Raw genomic sequence first — 22,624 nt, 5'->3', positions numbered from 1 at the left:
TAAGAAAACTAAGATCATGGCATCCTGTCCTCTCACTTCCTGGCAAATAGATGAGGAAGAAATGGAGGTAGTGACAGATTTTATTTTCCTGGGCTCCAAGATCACCGCAGATGGGGACTGCAGCCAAGAAATTAAAAGACACTTGCTCCTGGGGAAGAAAGCTATGGCAAATCTAGACAGCATACTAAAAAGCAGAGATTATCACCCTGCCGAGAAAAGTGTGTATAGTCAAGGCTATGGTTTTCCCAGCTGCAATGTATGGCTGTGGAAGTTAGACCATAAGGAAGGCTAAGCGCCGAAGAATTGAGACCTTTGAATTGTGGTGCTGGAGAAGTCCCTTGGACCGCAAGTCAATCAAACCAGTCAGACCTAGAGGAGATCAACCCAGACTGCTCTTTTGAAGGCCAGATGCTGAAGATGAAACTCAAATACTTTGGCCACCTAATGAGAAGGAAGGACTTCCTGGAGAAGAGCCTAATGCTGGGAACAATAGATGGCCAAAGAAGGGGACGGCAGAGGATGAGGTGGCTAGATGGAGTCACTGAAGCAGTTGGTGTGAGCTTGAGTGGACTCCGGGGGACAGTGGAGGACAGGAAGGCCTGCAGGAATGTTGTCCATGGGGTCACGATGGGTCAGATACGACTCTGCAACTAACAACAACAACAAAAGCCTGAAGTGCTTCATCCTACCTAATCTTCGAAGCAAAGCAGGGTCAGGCCTGGCTGAAATCTGGATGGGTGACTTAAATGTTGTGAACCGCCCAGAAAACTTTGGCTATGGGTGGTATAGAAATGTGATGTGATGATGATGATGATGATGATGATGATGATGATGATGATGATGTCTGTCCCACCACAGCCTCATGTGACACGACCTCGCAACTAACAACAACAGAAGTGGACATATCTAAACCATGGGAAGCTTCAGAAATTGCAATCTTTTCCTAGCGACTAGTAACCCCCTTTACTGAGATACTTGTAGGTTCATTCTGAGGCTTTTGGTACGTCCATTATCTTTGATGTGCAGTTTTTCTTGAATGCCTTAATATGGCTTGAATTTTTGTTACTACACCCTGTTGTGCTTTTAGCAATACAATATTTTGTTATGGAGGAAACTGCAATGAGCTGGCATGCAAACTGGTATTCAGTTAAACTCATCCAGAGGGAACTGTTCTCTCTCCACTGCCTGCATGCAATTATAGCACTATTAAGCCTCATTATTATGAGTATTATTACACATGGTGAATGCTGTGTTTTTCAGTGACTTCAGCAAACAATCCAATGAGATTTGGCATGAATGCAGAAAATGGTGGTCTAGCACAAAGCTAAAGTGAAGAAACAGCATGAATATTAAGCAATGAACACCACTGGCAATTATATAAAGACATGGTGGAAAGAAGATAGAAATATTCAAGTCTTCGGGGAACTTAAGCCTATTTCACTTATTGATATAGCCTAGATCCTGACAGCTATAGTTTCATTTTGCCCTTTTTAAAATTGCGCTTGACTTCCCTTTTCCTCATCCATAATGTATTTCAAATGTGACTATAAATAAATGTTCAAAATGAGTCCAGCAGTCAGCAAGAGGTTTCGAATCGGACCCACAAGGGCTTTTGATCTTGAAGTTTAATTTTAGCAAGCTGTATTTGTGGCATTTATTTTTATAGTTGATTTTTTTCCCCCAGCTTCAGAAATAGATTTCTTTGTCAGTCACTTCTTTCTTGGGGGTTACAAAATAGATCTGTGTATGCCAGCAAGATTCTGAGAAAGGAAGTTATTTGGGGGAAAGCAACCAGGTGAATTTGACTACCTTTTTTTACTTCTGACCCTCTCTAAGACCTTTCAAGTTCAGATATCATTACTGAAAAGGGAATAGTTTTATCACCATTCACTCAATGTGACCTTTTCCAGATGCAATTCTTGCATTAAACTCACTTTGACTTTCAGTATTAAAAGAGCACAGTAGGTAGGGAGGAAACACTTCTAACTCTCTTGTCTTTCTCTCGCTCACTTCTTTTTGATGTCTGAGTAAATGATAAAAAAAACACAAAATAATACCAGTCACAAACTAATGCGCAAAAATCATAAGCAACAGAATTTAAAGGAATGAAAAGGGCTAAAACAAATCACTGCATCATTTGAAGTACTCTTTCAAATGTACTATTTATTTACAATGCCCCTGAGGCAGAATTGAAATGCATTGGGCAATTTCCATGCAATGATAAATTATTACTTCTGAAGGCTAATATAAGATTCTACCACTCCACTTTCATTGTCCTTGTTTTCTGGGGCTGCCCCTCCTTTTCTTCTGTTTCTGATCGCCTTTCGTCTTTACGCTCAACATATGATAAACAGCAGGACTGAAATGGAGCTACGTGTTACCTAGAACAATACCTGTTCTCAACATATTGAAAATTATATTTCACAGTATGGACTCAAATGAAGGCTGTTCAGATACCCCACAATTCCAAGAGCCTTTGGCACAGTGTAGGTGGGATTTCAATTGCATACAGCTACGGGCTGAATCTCTCCCAGGGGTTAGCCTTCTCTAAATCTCGCTGAAAATGGGGGTGGAAGGATAGCATGCACTGTGCATCTACACAAGCCTTCTAAATGTTTTTTCGTTGCTCAGAAGTACTTCACTGAAAATATGACCAAGTAGGTGAACAAATTTCCTTACTGCCGTAAATGAACAGTAACATCCAAAGCCAATAATGAAAAATGGGTATGCAATAAACATTGATCCAGTACATCAAGTACTGTGGTGCTATATCCACTTTCTCCAACCTGGTGTCCTCCAAATGTTGGACCACGATTTTGAGCATTTCTGACCATTGCCCATGTGCTCCTGGAGAGGAAGTCTAGAGGGCAGCAGGTTGCAAAAGACTGCAGTACATACAGGGTACAGTACATAGGAAAGCAACCCTCTGTGAAGAAGGAACACCCCCATGCAGTTCAAAATCTAGAAACAGATGCGACACAGTTCATGGGAAAACCTGTCAGATGCTTTTCTTTGCTGCACACCAGCACTCTCCAACCCGGTCCTCTCAGATGGTCTAAAATGATCATCCTTCCCAGGAAAGATTGGCCAGGTTGGCTGGGGTTAATGGGGGTTTCATTTGAGGATCCCATGTTGGATAAGGCTGTTGGGGCAAAAGAAGTACAAGCCTTGTACCAATGACTCGACTGACTGATTCAACAAACGCCCATCACATATGAAAGCTGAATGGTGGGTTCTAGTTGTTTTCCCAAGTGTAATCCCCATCTGCATTAACTATCCATCCTTTCCCACTTCTTTATCCCCATTGCAGACATGCCCCAGGCACAGAGGTGAGAATGGGGCTTTTGCTTGCTTTCTTGTCTGAGGTAAAAGCAAGATGCTACCCACTTCCTTCTGAGTACAAAAGCCCACTAAGCAAATGAATCATTCCCCGAGGCTGGCAGTGGTGCCGCATCTTCCCCTCACCTGAAAGCAGCAGAGTAGCTTCGGGACACAAGGTAGGCCACTTGGCTCAGGTGACACAGCCAGGTGTCTCCTCCAACACCTGGCTGCTGCCTGCTAGTGTCTGCCACCTGACGTAAATGCCTCACTCTTCCTTATGGGAGGACCAAACCTGGCTCAAGCCACATCTCTTGGCTCTGCTTCTTCTTTTGTAAATGTAAACATGGCCTCCAGGAGAAGAAAGTAAGAATGGAATTCAGTAGCTAGTATGTCTCTTTCTTCCATCTCCCTCTGTCAAACTTTGTTCTTGTCTTTTGTGACACAGCTGGTAGTAAGCAGTGTATGAAAGTGGAAGATAGAGAGAGAGTGTGTCTGTGCTTATTCTCCCATGCAATACAAGTAGACCAAAACTGGGGAGGCCAGAAGAATAAGCACATAAAGGCCTATCTAGTCAAAGCTAGTCCCTCAGTATCAACAAAACTGTGTATCCGTTATAGCTCTTAAAGTTTGGACTAGGATCTATCTATAGTGCTGAAATTTATTCCAAAACCATGCTCACTATCATGGATAGTTCCTTAAAAGTTCAGAATAAAATGCAGAATGAATACCCAGCCTTGCTGACATCGGAGCCACCGGACTCCAGTGCCTCTGCGTGCCTGGCTGCCTTACAGATCGTTGCAGATTTAGCACAAAGTTCTGAAAATGACTCCATGAGTCTGTTGAGATGCATGTGTTTACGTAAAGCAGATCGGCATACAGGGATGCTGAGGTACGAGAGCCTAACAACATTCCTTCTGCTCATGTTGCAAGTGAACTACTGCACAAACCTCCCTTTTTGCTGCAACTCTGGAATGTCAAAAGCAGAAAAGGAGGATGCCCATTCTTAACTGCATCATTCCAGGGGACCTTCAGGGTCATGTTGAGTGTACTGGAATGCTGGGGACTGTCTTTTGCACATATGGCCCATAATTATACACATACACAGAGAATAGAACATGCAAAGAGGAAAGGGGGCTATTTAGGGGTCAAACCTGAGCAGCCTTGCACTGATGAATACTGAGCTAGAATCAGGTGGCCAACATTCACAAACTTTTGCACACTTTTTGAAAAGCCTTTTCAGGATGCTGTGGAATATTATTCAGGGGAAACTGAAAAGGTGCGCAGGCATTTGCTGGTGAAGGGAAACATTTTTGAAGCAGAGACAAAATCCACTTATTTATTCTCAGAGAAAGCAGCTCTTGCTTGCTCCTTCCATTCAGGAAGAACAGTACCTGGTGGAGTAGCTTTTCTATATCATTTAAATTCCTGTGTTCTTTAAAAAAACCTTTCCAGTATAAATTAGGGAATGGGGAAAATTATATTCCATTTGCATTTTGAAATGAATTTATCATAACTGTATTACCTAAATCAATATTTAAACCAGAATCCTTTGGTATTCCTACTCCCAGAACAGAACATATATACAAAATGGATAGTTTAAGGGAGCATGCACACAAAAATGCACATATTCATTTTTTTTGTTTGTTTTTAAAAGCATTATACAGGGAAACTGCTTGCAAAAATATGTACAAAGTTGCATATATTTAAAAGAACACAAAATGGATTGGAAAAATGAGAGAGTAGGAAAAACAATGACAGACCTGTCCATTGTCAGTATGATGTGTACTGGCTGAGCAATCTTACAGCCCCCAGACAGCATCTACAGGGCCAAAGGGTTTTCTGGAGTCCTACCTCCTTCTGCACTCAGAGCACCCACCCCTCCTTGGAGCCCACACCAAAAGAACCGTGCCAGTTGCATTTCTGGAGTCAAAGCATGTGGGGTTGATGGCATTCTGAGAGTGCTGCAGTGAGACAGCTGAAATTGGCCACTGAACCGCTTTGCAGGGCAGGAGGAATTCAGAGGCAGCCTTTGCTTTTGTGTCCTCTGCACAGAATGCCCACAATCCTCCAACTCTAGGGAAGTTAAGACACCTCCTGTAGGACTGCTGCCTTGCCTTTTTTTTTAAGCAAGCTTGGTCCTTGCTCCACTGGCAGCTATAGTTCTTCATTGTCCAGAAGGTCTTTCCCTGATCCTGCCAAGGCATAAACCCGAGTCCTCTGACATGCAAAAAAAGAGCTGAACCTAAGTTCAAATGAACCAGGAAATGGAGATCTTTCTTTTTCTCACTCCCAGAGAGGTAACTCAACTTCGCTGTTTTCTGTCAATACTTAGCACCATGTTTTTGCACTTGCTGCTATTCCTACCCATCTACACAATTAAATGCCCGCAAATTAAGCTAGAGCTGGCACACTGGAGGATGAAACTGGTGGCCAAGCTTCCAATGCATTTGGTACTACTGCTTTGCACAGGCAGCAAAAAGGAAAAGACAAAAGAAAAAAGAGCTGGGGTGGAGGCAGAAGATAAAGAAGCTACATATGCTATTGCCACTGCCGGTATCGAGATCCTCCCTCATAAAAAACATCTGGAGAATTTCTCTTCTCTCGATAGAAATCTGGTGAAATGGCTGCCCAGATCTCTCAGGCTTAAGTATTTTGATTGGAGGGTGTTACAGCAGCTGTGTTCGCTTGTGGGTTTCCCATGGGCAGATGGTTGGCAACTGCGTGAACAGACTACAGACTGGATGGACCCTTGACATGATCCAGCACAGCTCTTCTGATGTTCTTAAGACAAGCCATTTGCACACAATTTGAAACTGCAATATGGGTGCTCCAAGACTCAGCGATAGCCCTTATCTCCATATATAACCAATACGCAACCTCCTAAGGACATAGGAAGCTGCGTTTTCCCCAGTCACACCATCAGTCCATCTAGTTTGGAACTGCCTAATCCGCTGGCAGCCGTTCCCTTTTCTCATCACCTGCCACCTGATCCAGAGATTGAGATGACAAGGATTGAATCTCCTAAGTAGCTGAAAAGCATCAGCTCTACCTCCAAGCCATGCTCCCTTCCCTAAAAAGGGCTTGGGAGACTCTCCAAAATAATTAAATACACAGAGGGGCATTCAAAATAACAATTCTGTTTCATGACAGGTTTTCCATTTGTCATTTGATTGCTCCAAATAGAAGCAGTGGATGATCATTTAATTCACCAGCACTGTCCATCTCAATTATCCTAGTATTTACAGGCAGCAAGTGAGCTAACCAGGGATCACTGTGTTAGATCCTTGAGGTCAGGCCAGTAAAATTAGCCATCTGTCCAATAAAGCTTTAAGCTCAGCCTGCTCTTAAGTATTATGTCTCCGGCTGTGCCATTTGCACAACAGCAAATGATACAGCTCATAGATTCTCTTTTAAACTATATTTCAATCAAATCAAAATCAAATAGGAAGAACCTGACCTTTGTGAGCAAGTTATGTTCGTCAGCAGATAGGCAAAATTTACCAGACCGGGGATATGATTGGGATCAACCAAATTATGAGCTCATCAGTCAGCCTATAACCCTCTTGCTCTGGAGTAATCCCACAGACTTGCCTTCCAACTCAGAGTGACTACTCTGAGCTTAGTGATTTTACCTGCTGTTGTTTTCCTTGGTGCAGACGGTGTGAAAGAGAGATGAAGACAACCAGATGCTGATATACTTGTTTTGGGCTCAGGGTGTGTGTGGAGGAGAAGAGATTGTTAGGAGAGCAACTGATAAAAATGATCATTCTTGCACCTCTGCAAAGCCTTATACCTTATACCTGTAAAGCATTGTGATTAGGCTGAAGGAGAAAGCATGTGTGAGTGTACACAATCCAGTAAGTGTACACAATGCAATAAAAACAGCATTCAGATCAAGCCAAGGGCACATCTGTGTCCAAGAAGGACCAACCATGTGACACCAGAAGCTCATACACAAGCCATAAAGTAGGAGCCATGCCCTGCTACAGCCCCTCCAGCAGCCAAGGACTGGACTATAGCACCTGCCTTCCTGTTGTTGTTAGTCGTGAAGTCACCTACTATATACTACTGCACTGTAGTAACACCTTCCTTACTGCCAAACACCTTGTATGAAGCAAACCCTTGCTGGGGGCTTTGGAAGAGCATGTCCAGTTGGGCCCTTGTCTGATCATTCAATTTCATGACTTCCATGTCCCAGGAAGCCCTGGGGCCTCTGTGCCAGTAGTTCTGTATGCATGTATTCCATCCATGTTGCATATTGGCCAAGTTCAAATGAACATTACTGGCAACCATGCTTTTCTACTAGAAGAAACCTTAATGAGGCTCAGACTCATGTGCTCCACTCCTCCTCTCCTCCTTTTACATGCCAGAGGACAAAATATGACATGCATCTACCTTCAGTTTTAAACTAATTGTGATTCCCTGAGACATCTGAATTTGATCAACTACAGTTTGTTTAAACTATAGATTTAGTTTATCTAAATCACAATCCATGATCAAACCAGATCTTTTCATATTATGGCTTGTTCTCAAACCATAGTTGAAATGAATTGTATTTCCCAGAGTTTGGGCATCAGAAGGACTTGTGATTACTTTAAATGTGAAAGCAGAAGCTTTTCATCTCTTTTGGCATATGAGAAAAGCAGGAGGACAGCATCTTCTGGCTCACTGTGGTTAACTAATGTGCTCAGTGGCAAACCATGGTTGCTTGTTGCATCTAAATTAAGTTACTAGCTAGAAAAGTTGGTAGCAAACACCCAACATGATACCTAACATATATGTTCAGCTACAGCTCTTACCATCCCAAGCCAGCATGGTCAATGGCAATGGTCAGGGGTCCAGCTGTAATCCAATGCAACTGGAGGGCACCACATTGGAGAAGACAAATAAGGATCAAGGGTTTGCCACCAACTATACACTCAGTGGTGAGCTGTTGCCAATCCTGGTTCACACCTGTTTGCAAAGATGCTTTTGTTTGATTCACGTGAGCACATGCATAATAAGTGAATTAAAATTTACACAAAATAACATGTTACATGGTACCAGCAGGGCATGGGACTTTTGCCTCCAGGTGTTTTGATGCAGCCTTTGCACACACTGTGGCCTCATCAGGCTACATCAGCTTGTGTTGTTTGCTTGGAAGAGGTGAGCCTTTCTTCCCCACTGTAATGGTATATCCCAATACTGAGCTGCTGTGGATTGATTAGCTGTCCTCTTTTTAATCAACCAATTAGCTCTTTCAAGTAAGCATTAAAGTATTTCAGTGCAAGTCAAGCTTACAAACAAAACCATTTCTCTTAACTAAATAACTCAGGAAAATGTTTATTCTACATAGAATTGTCCAATCACACTGCAAAAGATGCATATAGAGCAGGGGTGACCAAACCGAAGCTCAGGAGCTGCCACGGTGTTTGAGTTTATTTTGCAGCTGACTGCTTTGGGCCCCCACGGTGCCCACTTGCAGCTGGCCACCTGCCACTGCCGCCCACGGGTGCCCACTTGCAGCTCTCACACATCTGACATTTACCATATGTGCATGTTCCACTGAGCAAGTCTGGCCACTGCTGATGTAGAGGTTATCTGCAGACGAATCAGCTTTACTTTGTTAGCACCATTTCATGGGAGATGTATCTCCAAACAGAATCTGATTAAAATCTCTATCTGAATATGCAAGCAATGTTTTGTTTTGTTTTGATTGAATTCATTGTTCTGATTTTGATAATTTTATTGTCTTGTTTTGTTTTATTAATTGTTCTATTGTTCTAGGGTTCTGCTTTTAATTATGTAAGCCATTCTGAGACACGATAGTGAAGGACGACATACAAATGTTTTAAATAAAATAAATAAATAAATATAAATTAATGGCCCAATTAATTATTCTGATTAATCCAGGATCCAATGGCACCTTAGAGGCAAATTTATTCATCCTGGCATCAGCTTTTGTGCACTACAGTCTGCTGCATCAGGTACATGAAGTATATCCTCAGTTAGCAGAGACATACGCATGCACTGGGGAGGTTGGCATGATATACATGAGATACAAAAACTGTAATAGCCTTGCTACATGCAACACAATGATGCAGACTCAACCCATATTCAAAGTATGGATTATATTGAACCATGAGGTATTGTTGAAATGTAGGCTGTTGTGTAGTGAGTGGCCAGCCTATGAAGAGAGCCCATGTTTTGTTGCTGGGTTGTGAACTTTGAGCTGTTCATGCTTAACAAACCATGTTTGGTTAGCACACTGTGTTCCCCCAACACAACCACCCAGGTTTTAACAACCTCCTCCTCCAAAAATAATTCATACTCAACACTGAGTGTGCATTGGGTATGGGTAGTCATGCTGTGTGAGATGTATGTGATATCTCTGTACAAAGATGAAATGTAGGTTCTTGATTAATGGATATTTTTCAAAAATACCAAAGGAGCTCATTGTATCTCATTCAGCTCCCACTCAATTTGCAAGCTGAGCTTGCAAAGATGTTCCCCAAGTGTTCCCCACGGTGACCTAACACCAAGATCATTCTCCAGCGGCATCTTGGAGAGGGAATTTTATCTCTGCATCAGTTCATTCTGGAGGGAGGGTGGACTGGAAGCTACACAGAGTGCAAAGATCATTTTAATCCTGCACTCAAATATTTCAACATCAACGGACAAACACTGCCCTCAATGCCTGAGCAAAAGTTTAAATGACGTCAGTAGGGATTCTGCGATGGATCAAAAGAATCTGAGGGGCTTTTTATGCATCTTTAAGTGCTCCCTTTCAAGAGCCGTAACAGCATTGACAAAAATCTCGTCCCATGAAAAGCCCATCAGTGTGCTTTAATGGAACTGCTGCATGAGTCCCTCTGTCTGCTAACATTCAAGGATATGAAAATCCCCATTGTGTTAGCATCCCAGCTGCTCCCGGGTTCAATCCTGCAGCCACCAGCACACATGCCAGCAGCCACTTAAACCAGAGTATATACACATCACCCAGGGTGGGTGCTTTTGACACTCACAGTGATTATGCTAGTTAATGTGCAAATTAACACCACTGAACACCAGCTGCTGGAGACTCCTTCATGCCCTCCATGTGGGACTCCCAGAAGTATCTGACTGGCCACAGTGGGAAACAGGTCAATGAACTATATGCATCACTGGTCTGATCCAGTGGAGTTCTGCTCATATAGGTTCTATAGTATAGTATAGGTAATACAATATAGGTGCTTCAGCCACAATCCTATACAACAACAGTGCATCTCTCTGCTTTAGTATAGGAGGGTTCAAACAAATTCCTTACCCTCATGCCCTGAAAGTACACAATGGGATTGTGATGTCATATGGAATCCCTCAGCACCAACATATGCACACATCAAGGTATAGACATAGGAAAGCTACAGAAGTTATAGGAGGCCTATAAGTACGTGTATAAAGAATGAATGAATGAATGAATGAATGAATGAATGAATAGAACTTCTCTACAAACAAGTGGGTCCTGATTGGGCCAGGTTCCCCACAGAAATGGAGGAGCACTACACATATACATTGATTAACATGTAGAATGATTTTGGGGAACCAAATACCTTCATCTTGTAGGAAAGCTCCCAAAGTCCCCTTTCAATCTGGGGGTTTTCAGATGATGTCCCTCACATGATCAATGAACACATGAGAGGGGAAACTGGATCATACCTGTTGTCCACACCCTTGCATGTTCAAGCAGAAGCATGATAGATCCAAGGTACTGCCTAGAAACACAACCAAGTGCCAGCAGAGGGCTTTGGCAAACAGAAACCTACTTGCCACAGCCTTAGCGCAAACAGCAACCTATCTGCTTTTGTCATTCAAGGCATTCTCCACCTTTAAAGCATGTTTCCAGAAGCAATCCATACACTGTCTGGCTGGCATTTCACCAGTGTAGTAATACCAATACAGTAACTTGGACAGGGGTAGGTGACTTGAACTACAAATCCTATAATCTTTGGTCATGGGCCATGCTCACTGAAGTTTAGGGGAGCTGTAGTCCAAACCATATGCAGTGCACTGAGTTGCTCATCCCTGCATAATGGATTGTGCCAGTTCATGGTCACATGGAAAATTATATTAAGGTATGTGGCCTGACTCCCAAAACATGATTATGTGTAAGAGCAGAGGGTAAGGAAAATGTGGAACCAGCCTGAGTCTAATAATTTAGTCCAGTATTTTTTCTTTTCTTTTCCTTCCGTTTACCCACTACCTGAATCTTTCAACTTGATACTTGGATCTGAACCCAGGACTTCTACCTGCAGTGGAAGCTAGCACTGAACTCTCTTCCTTACCCAAACAAGCAGCGGTTGCCTGGCATGTTGTTTGTTTGTTTTACAAGGGTTATTGTATCACTGAACAGACTGTGCAGAAGTGCTTAATTAGTTATTATCACATGCCTTTCCCCTAAGAATTCCTTCCAAGGATCCAAAGTAGTTTTCAAATATTTAGAAGGCTTTCATGAAAAAAGGGAAGAATTGGCAAGCCACTTCCTGAAATGCCCTGAAGGAAAATCTATAAACCGCAGATCTCAAGTTATATTTTAATTGTATTATTGTATTAATATCATTTGTTGATTTTATATTGTTAAGACCACCCAGAGAGCATGTTGCTAACGGGTGGCTTCTAAACTAATTAATTAATTAATATCTGTCTACAGGTCTTGATGATAAGCATGGCAAGCTATGGAGTGAGTTGCCCTGGAAACTTCTAGAATCCAGAATGGATGATCCCACATATACAGGGGTACAGGACAACTTTGGTCCTCCAGATGTTACTGAATTAAAATTCCCATCATCCTTGATCCACTGTTCAAGGGATAATGCTACCTGGAGTCCACTGGAGGGCCAGATCCCCTATCTCTGTCCAACAGGTTCAAAGAAGGCATAGGACAAGTCACAGGTCTGCACAAGTTAGCGCCACCCCTGAAGCCAACTCACCTAATGGCCTGACATGCACCCAGAGTATGCATACTTCGAGCATGTATAAGGAGAGGATCTACACACAGAGAGAGATACAGACACAGAGCTTTTCCTGGCAACAATTAGGATCTGCCCTAATCTGCTCCATATGTCATGAGTGGAGTTGGCTAGAGCTGGGGGTCAGACCAGATGGCCCGGGAGGCCCCTTCTGACTTGCTCTGTTTCTATATTTTGAATTTGCTGAGAAGAGCTGGCACTTACATAGACCATGCATGGCAAATGTCCAGGCAGCAGAACCTGCTTGCACGGTTCTCTGAACACATGGGGCAGGTCCTTGATTCTCCACATGGAAGTGTTTAAAAATGAATCAGCTAAATAGGGTGTCCTGTTGGAGGTGTTGGTAATATTTGTACTTCCTGGTTTGAGTCCAAAGTGGGAGCAATCAATAACTGGGAAATCAGTGCTACATCTTGAAATGTGCCTTGGACCACCCAAATCCTACCCTAATGCCACCAGCAAACTGTCTTCTGTGAAACTTTCTTAGCTGTGCATATTGCTGGTATAGTATAAAGATGCTTCCAGTTAGGATGTTTCTTAGTAGTGGTGATTAAAAGAAATTGCAGCTATTTTCCTTCTTACTGGATTTTCTTGAAGTAATAAAAGGATGGACTAAGGTGGTAGCAAAAACACCAGTAATTCTAAAACAGTCCTATGGGGCCAGAATAATAGCTACTCAAGTGACTAGACTGTGGAGAGAACATGGAAGGGTTATAAATGGAAGACGGTGACATTAGACACTCCTCTACCACCATGAAATGCTGTGAATGAGGAAGTGCCATTGCACAGTAAAAGCACTTTGAGAAGCATCCTCGGGGCATAACACTTTGGCCTCCAGAAGCTGTCTGAGGGAACCATAGGATTCTTCAGGTCAGAGCTCCAAGGTCCTAAAACCTCAAAGCTGGGACCATGAGGATGCATCCCCTCCACACCACCCTGGTACCCGGCATAGAAGGAATTGCACCACCTGCCTTTCCAGGGATACAATTGGGCCTCCAGAGAATAAAACGGTGCTATGCCAGGAGGCAAGGAGGGGAGGCAGATGAAGCCACTGTCTTATTGTCTTACACCAATTCCTCTTCGCACTCAAACTCCTCCTCTTGCCCAAAACAGCTATCTAAAGTCGATATAGCCAGTGTGCTATAGTATTTAGACTGCTGGATGGAAGACCTGGGGCATCAGGGTTCTAGTCCTCACTCAGCCCTGAAGCTCACTGAGAAGCAGGTGATCAAGATCCAGAAGGATCTGGACAGGCTGTGGAAGTGGGTGGGGGGGGGGGACACAGAATGGCTTCCAATGTGGGTAAGTGCAAGGTCTTGCACATGGGATACAGGAATTGGTGTCACAGGTACAGGATGGGGGACAAGTGGCTGGAGAGCAGCACTTGTGAAAGGGATCTTGGGGTACTTCTCGACAGCAGGCTGAACATGAGCCAGCAGTGTGACATGGCAGTTAAGAAGGCAAACATGGCTTTCAGATCTAGGCATGTGTTGATACCACCCTACACAATTCTAGTGTGCCCACAACTGGAGTACTGAGTACAGCTCTGGGCTCCACATTATAGAGATGACATAGCTAGGTTAGAATCAGTTCAATGCAGGGTCTCAAGAATGGTAGCTGGGTTGGGAGAGGTGACATATGAGAATTGATTGAGGGAACTGGGTCTTTTCAGCCTGGAGGAGATTCCAAAGTGATCTTTTAGTAACTTACAGATATGTGAGGGGATGTCATGTGGAGGAGCACTGTGAGCTGTTTTTCTTTGCAGTGGAGGGCAGGATGTGTTCCAGTGGGACAAAGCTCAGGGAACCAGGTTTCAGGTTGGATGTCAGGAAGTACTTCCTGATGGTTAGGACCCATAAGATATGGAATGGGCTTCCAAGGGAGGTGGTTAAGGCCCCAGCAGTGAGGGTGTTCAAGGAAAAATTGGACAACCACATGTTGGGGATTACATGAGTGGAGCCAGGGTCAGACTAGATGGTCTGGGAGGCCCCTTCTGACTCGCTTTGTTTGTATGTTTCACTGGGTGACTTCGGATGAGTCTCAGCCTAGCCAACCTCACAGGTGGTTGTGCTTAAGATGAGCTGGAGAGAAAGAGCACCTTGTAAGCGGCCTTGTTTTCCTTGCAAGAGGCAGAAAAGTGCAATGCAAAATAATAAAAAGAAGTGCACAGGGTGAGGTACAGGAGCAGCAGTGATCACGCCCACCGCACCCTCGCTCCATACACTGGATGCACATAAAGTCTCTGAGTTCAGAGGTGTACATGCATCTGCCCCAGAGAACACTGGGTTGCGCTCTAAGTCTCATTACATAAGCAGCCATTACTTTATTTAGTTCAGTATTGTCCATGGTGGCCAGCAACAGCTCTGTCTGGAGACACTGGGGACTGCACCCAATGCATTTGCTCTGTCCCAGTGCACCCAATGTGGGGAGAGCTTCAGAGAGTTGGGTCAGTTGTGAATTCTCTACAGCTTTCCAAAATTTTCTGCTACCCATTTTCTGTTAATGCTGATATCCGCCTCCTCATCCTCAGCTTTTCTATTTAGCAGCTACCCAAGGAGACACTGATTGGTTAATTTCACCGCAAGAGTATCATGGCCCTATCCAATTAACAGGCTGGCTTTTTGAACAAGCAGGGGACAGAGGACCTGCCTGTGCATCAGCTATCAAATTGGAAATGAATGAAACAGAATAAGTAACATCTCTCCCAAGTTGCATCTCTTGTTACGGAGAGATGCTTTAGTAGGCAAACAAATAACAGAAAGACCTGTATAATGAGCCTGCCTTTAATGGGAGAACAGGAGGAAAAGTTAATTTTCAAATGGAGTATCCTGAACAAATAAAATATTTATCAGCCATAAGAGATAAGGTCCTAATATACTCCTAACAGCAGGAACACTGTAGGAGTCTGGTAAATTAAAGGAGAAAACTCCAAAGAACTTTGATCACAACCCACTTATTCTACAACAGTCCTATGGGCCAGAAAGAGATTCACTTAAGTAAATGGACTGTGGAAGGCACAATGGCAGTCAATTATTTTATTGTTCAGGTTGCCACTTTTCATTAAGAGCACTGTGTTATAGTTCTTGCTTCCTATGTCTTTAATAACTGGGGTCAGGCAGACATTCAACAGGTTCATTTGTCCACATAGGTCTGCAATGGCAGGAAGCATAGAAACACTATGGAATGGGTGTAGGAAAGAGACACAGGAAACTTTTCTTCCTAGCAAATCATCCCTCCGGAGAGAGACCAGCTGCCCTCATACACTCTTCCCCAAGCTGAGGAGAAACTCTGAATTGGAAGTTTATTTTCCCAGTGTGCACTTAAACCGTTAATACCAGAAGCCACATCTGCTAAGCAGTGTAGGAAAAAAGCATGAATTAAAAAAAAAAAAGAATTTTAGTTGAAACCATCCTTGAGATGGAAGCCAAAAATGTAGAAAAGCACAAATGAAGGAAGATGACCTTAAAAAAAAGCCTGAATGGTCTTTCTTGCAATTTGTCTTGACTCCTTTTAATTTGTTCTGTGCATATTAAAGTGGAGCCGGTGGCGACGGAATTGCGAGGAGGAAGCGGGCCGACCCAGACTCGTCCGATTGTTTTTTTTCACAACAGGAAATGAACCGCTATTTTGACAATATGGATTAAATAAGGGTGGTTTTAATGACATGCCAAAAAAAAGGCTTTTGCTTTTTAACTAATCCCCACTCCTGCCGCCGCCAACACTCGCCTCGCTTCTTCCAAGAGCCCAGTAATTGAGATCACCTGGGATCCGTCTGAACGTTCAGTCCCTCTTTCGGGACTAAACTGCAAATGAAACATAGCCCGTGCGGATTCTATCGCGCGCTGAGATTTACACAAAAGGCGACGAGGCTGCAGCGGCGCTGGGGAGTAAGTGCGAAAGGCTAGCGGATTGAAGCTCCTCTCTGCAAGTGCGTGCACGTGCGTTACTTTACAGAATGCCTGTTATTTTTATTTTTATAAAACTTTTTCCCGCCTACTCACCACGGCTACATGCGCAACGAGAGCTCGCAACCTGAGCGCCGCCGCCGCCGCGCCCCCCCCCCCCTCGTCCCGGGCACTTTTCGATCTTCCCGCAGCCCGGGGGGGATGAGCTTTGCTGCCCCCGCCTCTCTTTACCTTGCCTCCGCGGGATGTTTCTTCTGTTAGCTGCTAGGCGCCCGGCGCAGGAAACCAGCAAGAGCAAAACCAGGCGGGTGGAGCTGCAAGGAGATCGGCGGTGTAAATCCATTTGGAATCGGATCGGACCGCTTCCAGCTGCGAAATATGATTGGAATCAAAGTTTGGGCAAGTTGAACCGAGCGTGTTCGAGGCTGGCTTTGCAATCCGAGACAATGACACTCAAGCGAATTTAGGGATTGTGAACGTGGGGAGGAGCTTTGCGGTTTGCGGGGGGAGAAAAGACCCGCAAATCCTGAGTCTGAGGAAATCAGACAGTGCTAAGTGGGGCTGGCACGAAGCAAGCACAACGGTTGTTTTGTTTTGTTTTACACACGCCACAGGGCGGAGACCTATCCTTTGATGGGATTAGACGAGTCCCCCCACCCCGCCGCATGCAAGATGCGCAATGACTACAAGGAATAGATGAGGCATCTCGAATTGTCATCCCCCCCTTTTTTTTTGAAGATCTGATCTAGGAGGAAGGATTCTGCGAGACGCCCCCCCCCCCCCCCCCAAGAGATCCACCGACGCCCCATGCGGAGCGCAATCGCCGTGCCCCGGGCAGGGGAGAGGCGGCCGACCACTGCGCGCGGTGCCACAGTGCACGGCACGACGCCAGCTTCTGAGCGCGCAAAAGGACGGCTCCCTCCCCTAGGAGGCGCTGCCGGCGTCGCCGGCCCTCTCCGCGCTGAACCTGCGACCTCCGGTGGCAGCCGAGCCCAGTCCAGGGGGCTTCTCCGGGAGGCTCGACCTCAGCCAGCGAAGGCTTTGCCCAGATTTCTCCTCCGTGCCTCGACTGCCGGAGGCCCAAACCCCGTGCAAGAGAATAACCCAGCTGTTTCATTTGAAACTTTCCAACGGTAAACTATTTAATATATATTTAAAAAATAATAATACACCCACACCAACGTCATCATCTTCCACTGTATGTTTGTGGCACAATGCTTTTACCCAGTTCAAATAGGACATAAGCTGGAACGTAATGAGTCTTGGCCAAGGTTTCACGCGCAATCATGGAACAACTTAAATTTATTGAATTTATGTCCTGTCTTTCTCCCAGGGTGCCCAAGGCATACATACTCATCCTTTCCATCTTATCCTCACAACAACCCTATGAGGTAAGCTAAGCTTGGAATCAATATGCATCCTGAGCCAATAATCCATGTTGATTGGCGCTCATGAAAGACAATTGCCCCTTTCTGTAACACTTGTAGCCAATTCCCATATTACACATGATATTAAGATGTTTTTGAGCAATACTTGCATGATTTGTGATAACTGTTAAAATGGAATAGAAAGCAGACTTTAAAACTTTTAAAAAACTACAGGCCAAGATCGGTTTTGTTTGTGCAGTACAGACATAGCCATTGCAAAGGCATTAAACAGCTTAAATTCCAACACTTATGTGGACTGTATAATAAAGACACTTTTTAGAGGCAAGTTATTTTTCAATAAGCTAGTTTTCCTTTAAATAAAAGACAACTATTCACCCTTTGCATTTTGGAATGAAATTATAGCCTTTCTGCCAAGAAACCTGCCCAATACTATTTCTTCAGAAAGTGCAGATTACTTCCCAAAGGATATTATTAGAATCATGTTATCTGCCACTTGATCTACAATATATTCTGTTTCCCCAATTACAGGAGATCTGATATAAAATGCTTCCTATAAACTAAAGAAATCACAAGCAGCTGCCATCTCTCCCAGGCTTGCTTTGAGGCTCTGTCCACAGACAAACAGGAGGCAGCAGAAATGAAGTTGCAGAGTCTCCAAGGTTTCAGAATGGTATCTCTTCAGACTGTGATATTACATTTTTTAATATTTGCCATGATTGAAAAAAGAATCTGCAAATAGAAACCTAGTATGGCAAGGAGCAGGACCAAACAGCAACACCCTTTCCCCTTTCAGCCTAATCTAACTTATAGGGTTAATTTTCTGAGAATAAGATAGAAGAAGAAAGCCTTACAGGCCATCTTGTTTCTTGCAAGAGGAAGAAAGACAGAGCATGAATGTAATATAATAATCTGCCACTGTTTTACCTATGTGGGGTGATCTTTCTTGGGGAGGAGAGGTGCAGAGAATTTAAAAATGTTCTTTCTCACCTGCTCTGAAGTCATACCATCTATTCAACCACCAGGCTGAATTGCACAAGTAGATCACACCTGAGAGGTTATATTGCAGCAGGAGTTGTTCCCATTGTCAGGGAGCTTTGGAGCAGTTGCAGCCTGATACAAAACACACTTACTTGGAGACAAGTCCCACCAAACTGCTCAGGATGTGCACCTGATAATATACTTAGCCATGAAGTAAAATAACAAAGTGTTGCATTACCTCCAGCCCTTATACTTAGGCTTCTTTTATTTATCTTTGCTTTAAGCCTGAGGAAGCCTGTAGTAAACATGCAGAATCATGATGCCGCTCAAAAGCAGACCTTCGCCCTTTTCCTAGGCTCCAATAAAGCATCACATCACAGGTGCTCTGTGTTTCTCTTGCCTGTAAATACCTCTCTGCAGTACTCGGCACTGTTAGACAGATAAGCCTTGTCTGCCTAACCTTACTGGGCAATATTCCACTCTGACTGGTAGTCACATAAATGCATAATTGGTTCCACATCATAGCATTCCTGCTAGCAGAGAGTCCCTTGTTCTTTTCATTGGGATGGGGCCAATTTTTTGGCACCTATTTATCTCCCCACTCCTAATGAACATAAAACACAGAAGAGTGCTGAGCATAGGTAACTGAAAGGGAAATTCTGTGAAGTTTAAGCAAAATGGGAATAGAATAGCAAAACAGACTTTTGTCCAGCTTTCTATGGCCATGATGACATGTTCCAATAAACACTAAAATGCATTGATTCATCTGCTACATGATGGATTGTTTGCTATAATCCATCCCTTCTATACCTGTTCTTCCTCCATTTTTGCCAGGTCTAGATATTAAAAGAACCCTTCCCAAACTGGTGGAGGCTGGGAATATTCCCATACCCAGCCCATATGCTCTTATCAGTTATGCAGAAGGTCTCTATTTTTCAGAGGTCCCACAAGAACCATGGAGTTCCGCTACCCTCAACCCATCGTGCCTTCTTTGATAGTGACCAGCAGGCTTTTGACTAAATTTGGATTTGGCCTTCATTGACGATTCTGGCAAATGAGCCATCAACCCCTTTTTGGGAGGAGCAGGAATGCAAGAAGAGTAGAATTTGAATCATAAGTACATGTCCTTGGAAATAAGCCCACTGAAATCAATGGGGCTTATATCCAGGTTAGTATAGTCAGAGAATTGAATTGTAAGTGCCCAAGTGGATACTGAGTTAAGCAGATAAATGAAGTTTAATCTTCCCAGATAGAAGCTGAATCCACTCTGGCCATGTAGACTAATATAGAAAGATCTATGAGGATTAATGAAGAAGAGGACAGGAGGAGGTGAGGGACCAGAAGTAGCAAAGGGAGGAAGAGCACCTTCTGTCTGGTGCAGACAAGCCCTGCAGGTGGCCACTGAGCCAAAGGAAAAAGGCAGACCAAATTTCATGAACAGCTGATGAGCTGGTGACACTTTCTATTAGCTGTGCCTTTTCAGAAAACTGGCTTCAGGTCTTGAATAATTTTTCCCCCCAGGGATAGGGTTTGCATTCTGCCCTTACAGAATTAGTATGTCAGGAAAAATAGTTGGTGCACACTTTTCTTTCTGAGTTTTGTACATGCAAGAAGTTTTCCATTTCATCTTGCAGGGAATGTTTGTTTACAGAGGAGAATTCAGTCATAAAGCTCATATCCCCCACCAGCTGGTACTGTCTGATGAAGCCAGTCAGAAAAGAGTCATATCTCCTTTTTTGTGGAAAAAGATGAGTACAGCGAGATGTTCTGTTTGAGAAGGGAGGTGGGGGGAACTTTCCTTAATCTAATGTCTTTGGAGGCAGGTTAGTAGAGGAGGTGCCTGGAGTTACTTTACCAAGTCAGATCATCTATGCCAACTTTTTTATATGGAGAGTCCCTTCTGGGGAGAAAACCAGAAAGGATTAAAAGACTACAAAAAACAAGTCCTTGAATTTGTTCCTCCTTGGCCTACAGTTCCTTGGCACTGAGTTGGGCAGAAACTAAGGCAATCAATCTTTCCTAAACCAGGAGTAGTATTTGATTTTGGTGAGGCTCAGAGCAATTGTTGTTTTTTTCTGTTGTCCACTCCTGCTGGTTGCACCCAGGAGGCTCATAGAAGGGGGTGTTGGTGGTAGTACCTGCCTGGCTCTCCTGAATTACCCATAATTCCAGATGACCCAGAAGAGCAGCAAGAGTCGCAGTGGTGTGGCAGGTGTCCCTTCTGCCCTGTCCATGACCCAATCTCAGCTCTGGCTTATTTTGCCTCCTGCCCCCAGAACAGCCATTGGCCTACGCCCACCTCCACCTCTCTGCAAGAGAGAGGGCACTTACTTATGTGTAATTGTAAGATGCCCATATACCAATTCTCTCTGCAAAGATTGCAAACTGGAACTGGTGCTGAGATGTCAGTCCTGTCCTCCAGATACCGCATGCACAGACCCACTGAATTATTTCACTGTGGACCCTTCCCTTGTCCCTGGTGTCCCCTCTTCTTCCTGTTGCCAAAGGGAGTGTGTCGAGAGCAGAGGGAACCACTGGCACTCATGGGGATGAGTGCTGAGCCTCCTCCCCCACACACACTTTTAGGAACACAGCGGTGCCAACCCCGTCATGAAGCAGCCTCCCCTGCTTTCCTCCCCTCTCATGGTTCTGACAGAATAGTCAAGGCCTCCCTTTCTCAGACCATCATTGCAGCTAATGCTGAGCAAAATAGCTTACTGATCTTGCCTCATATTTTCATACAGCAGGGAGAGGACTTCACTCAATATTTTGAGGAAAGGGGCACTGGTAATTGACTGGTAATTCATAGTCAAGGCCAGTCCTATCATCAGGTAGAGTAAGGCAGTTACCTTGTTTGACAGATGCAGGGAGGTGGCAACAAGGTATTGGATGAGAGAGCCTGTTGCCTTAAGATGTTGTGAAGAGCACTGGCCTTCACTGATGTTGCAGGAAGATTCATTTGCCAGTCTAGTCAGCTTTTGTACATGGAATAAAAGGGTTGGCACCATCTTATCATCAGCACTGGTGGCTGAATAAATTAACGAGAAAGACAGGAGGGCTGCAAGGAGTAAGAACCAAGCCCATCATTTCCAAGGAGCGAGCTTAACAACATTAAAATTATATAAGCAGTTTTCAAACTGGATTGACAGGTGCTCCTGTAATTTTCCACCAACTTTCAATAAAGAGCATTTCACCAAATATCAAGGCAGGCAGACATTCCTGAACAGTTTTTCTAACCAAAATGAGTATTTTCAGAGGGTGTATAAGAAAACTATTTTTGAGAGATTCTGGCTCCGTTCTATTTAGCCTGCAACTCATTGCTGGTTAATAAAAGCTACCAGTAGAATGACGCAACTAGTTGTACACTGTCTGTTCCCTTCAAAAAGATTCAAGCATATGTGTTGAAATGAATGGGGTGGAAAATGTGAAACACGTTGTCATAGCTTGAAATTTGTTTGCAAGAAACGAGGAGATAACACCCTTGATTTATATTTCGGCAGTCTCTGTTTCAGGTGTTGAATCTGAGAGCTCTAAATAAAACAAGGTGTAAAAGTACTGAATTTTGGTAACTTGCTGTTTAAAGTTAGTGTTTTTAATGAGTCATAAGATTTGTTGTTATATTTAAAGGAACTCTTAAAGTCAAATTTCCAAGGCCAAATTTGAACAGTTTAAACAAATATCTAAACCTGATGTTTCATCCAATTTAAATTTTGTGTGAAATTCATTATTTCAGGTCATATCCCATCTTGGCTGTCAATACAAGATTTCTTCCCAAAGCAAACAATACCTTCAGAGGAAGAATGAGTTTTTCTTGCAGTGGAAGCAAGTAGGAACCAGAATGAGCATCTAGGAATGGCCTTCTTCAGTCCCATCAATTCTTCTGCTGGAGCAGGGTCAGCAATTTCTGCCAATTTGCCTGTACCCACACCCTTCCCGAGCCCTCTCCTAAACTGTCCCAGAAGGTTCCCCTAACTCCAGGCCAGGCAGGAAAGAAGGAATAAGAGAAAATCACACCATTTCAGCACAGCGTGATCCCTATGCTCTTATT

General features: G+C 43.8%; 1 protein-coding gene across 1 annotated transcript in view; it reads right to left on the bottom strand.

The window, feature by feature from the left end:
- The window catches only part of EGFLAM (EGF like, fibronectin type III and laminin G domains), a 123,568-nt gene extending 107,005 nt beyond the window's left edge, over window positions 1-16,563 (bottom strand). The window contains exon 1 of the mRNA XM_044431340.1: window positions 16,442-16,563. Within this exon, the coding sequence (XP_044287275.1) occupies window positions 16,442-16,553 (112 nt within the window). The 5' untranslated portion in view covers window positions 16,554-16,563. The remainder of the gene's footprint in view (window positions 1-16,441) is intronic.
- Between the last annotated feature and the right edge of the window lie 6,061 nt (window positions 16,564-22,624).

Source organism: Varanus komodoensis, unplaced genomic scaffold (genome assembly GCF_004798865.1).
Source record: "Varanus komodoensis strain SLA01 unplaced genomic scaffold, ASM479886v1 scaffold22, whole genome shotgun sequence".
Taxonomy (NCBI): domain Eukaryota; kingdom Metazoa; phylum Chordata; class Lepidosauria; order Squamata; family Varanidae; genus Varanus; species Varanus komodoensis.
Note: the sequence above shows the minus strand (reverse complement) of the source record. Positions and strands in the feature narration are given on the sequence as shown.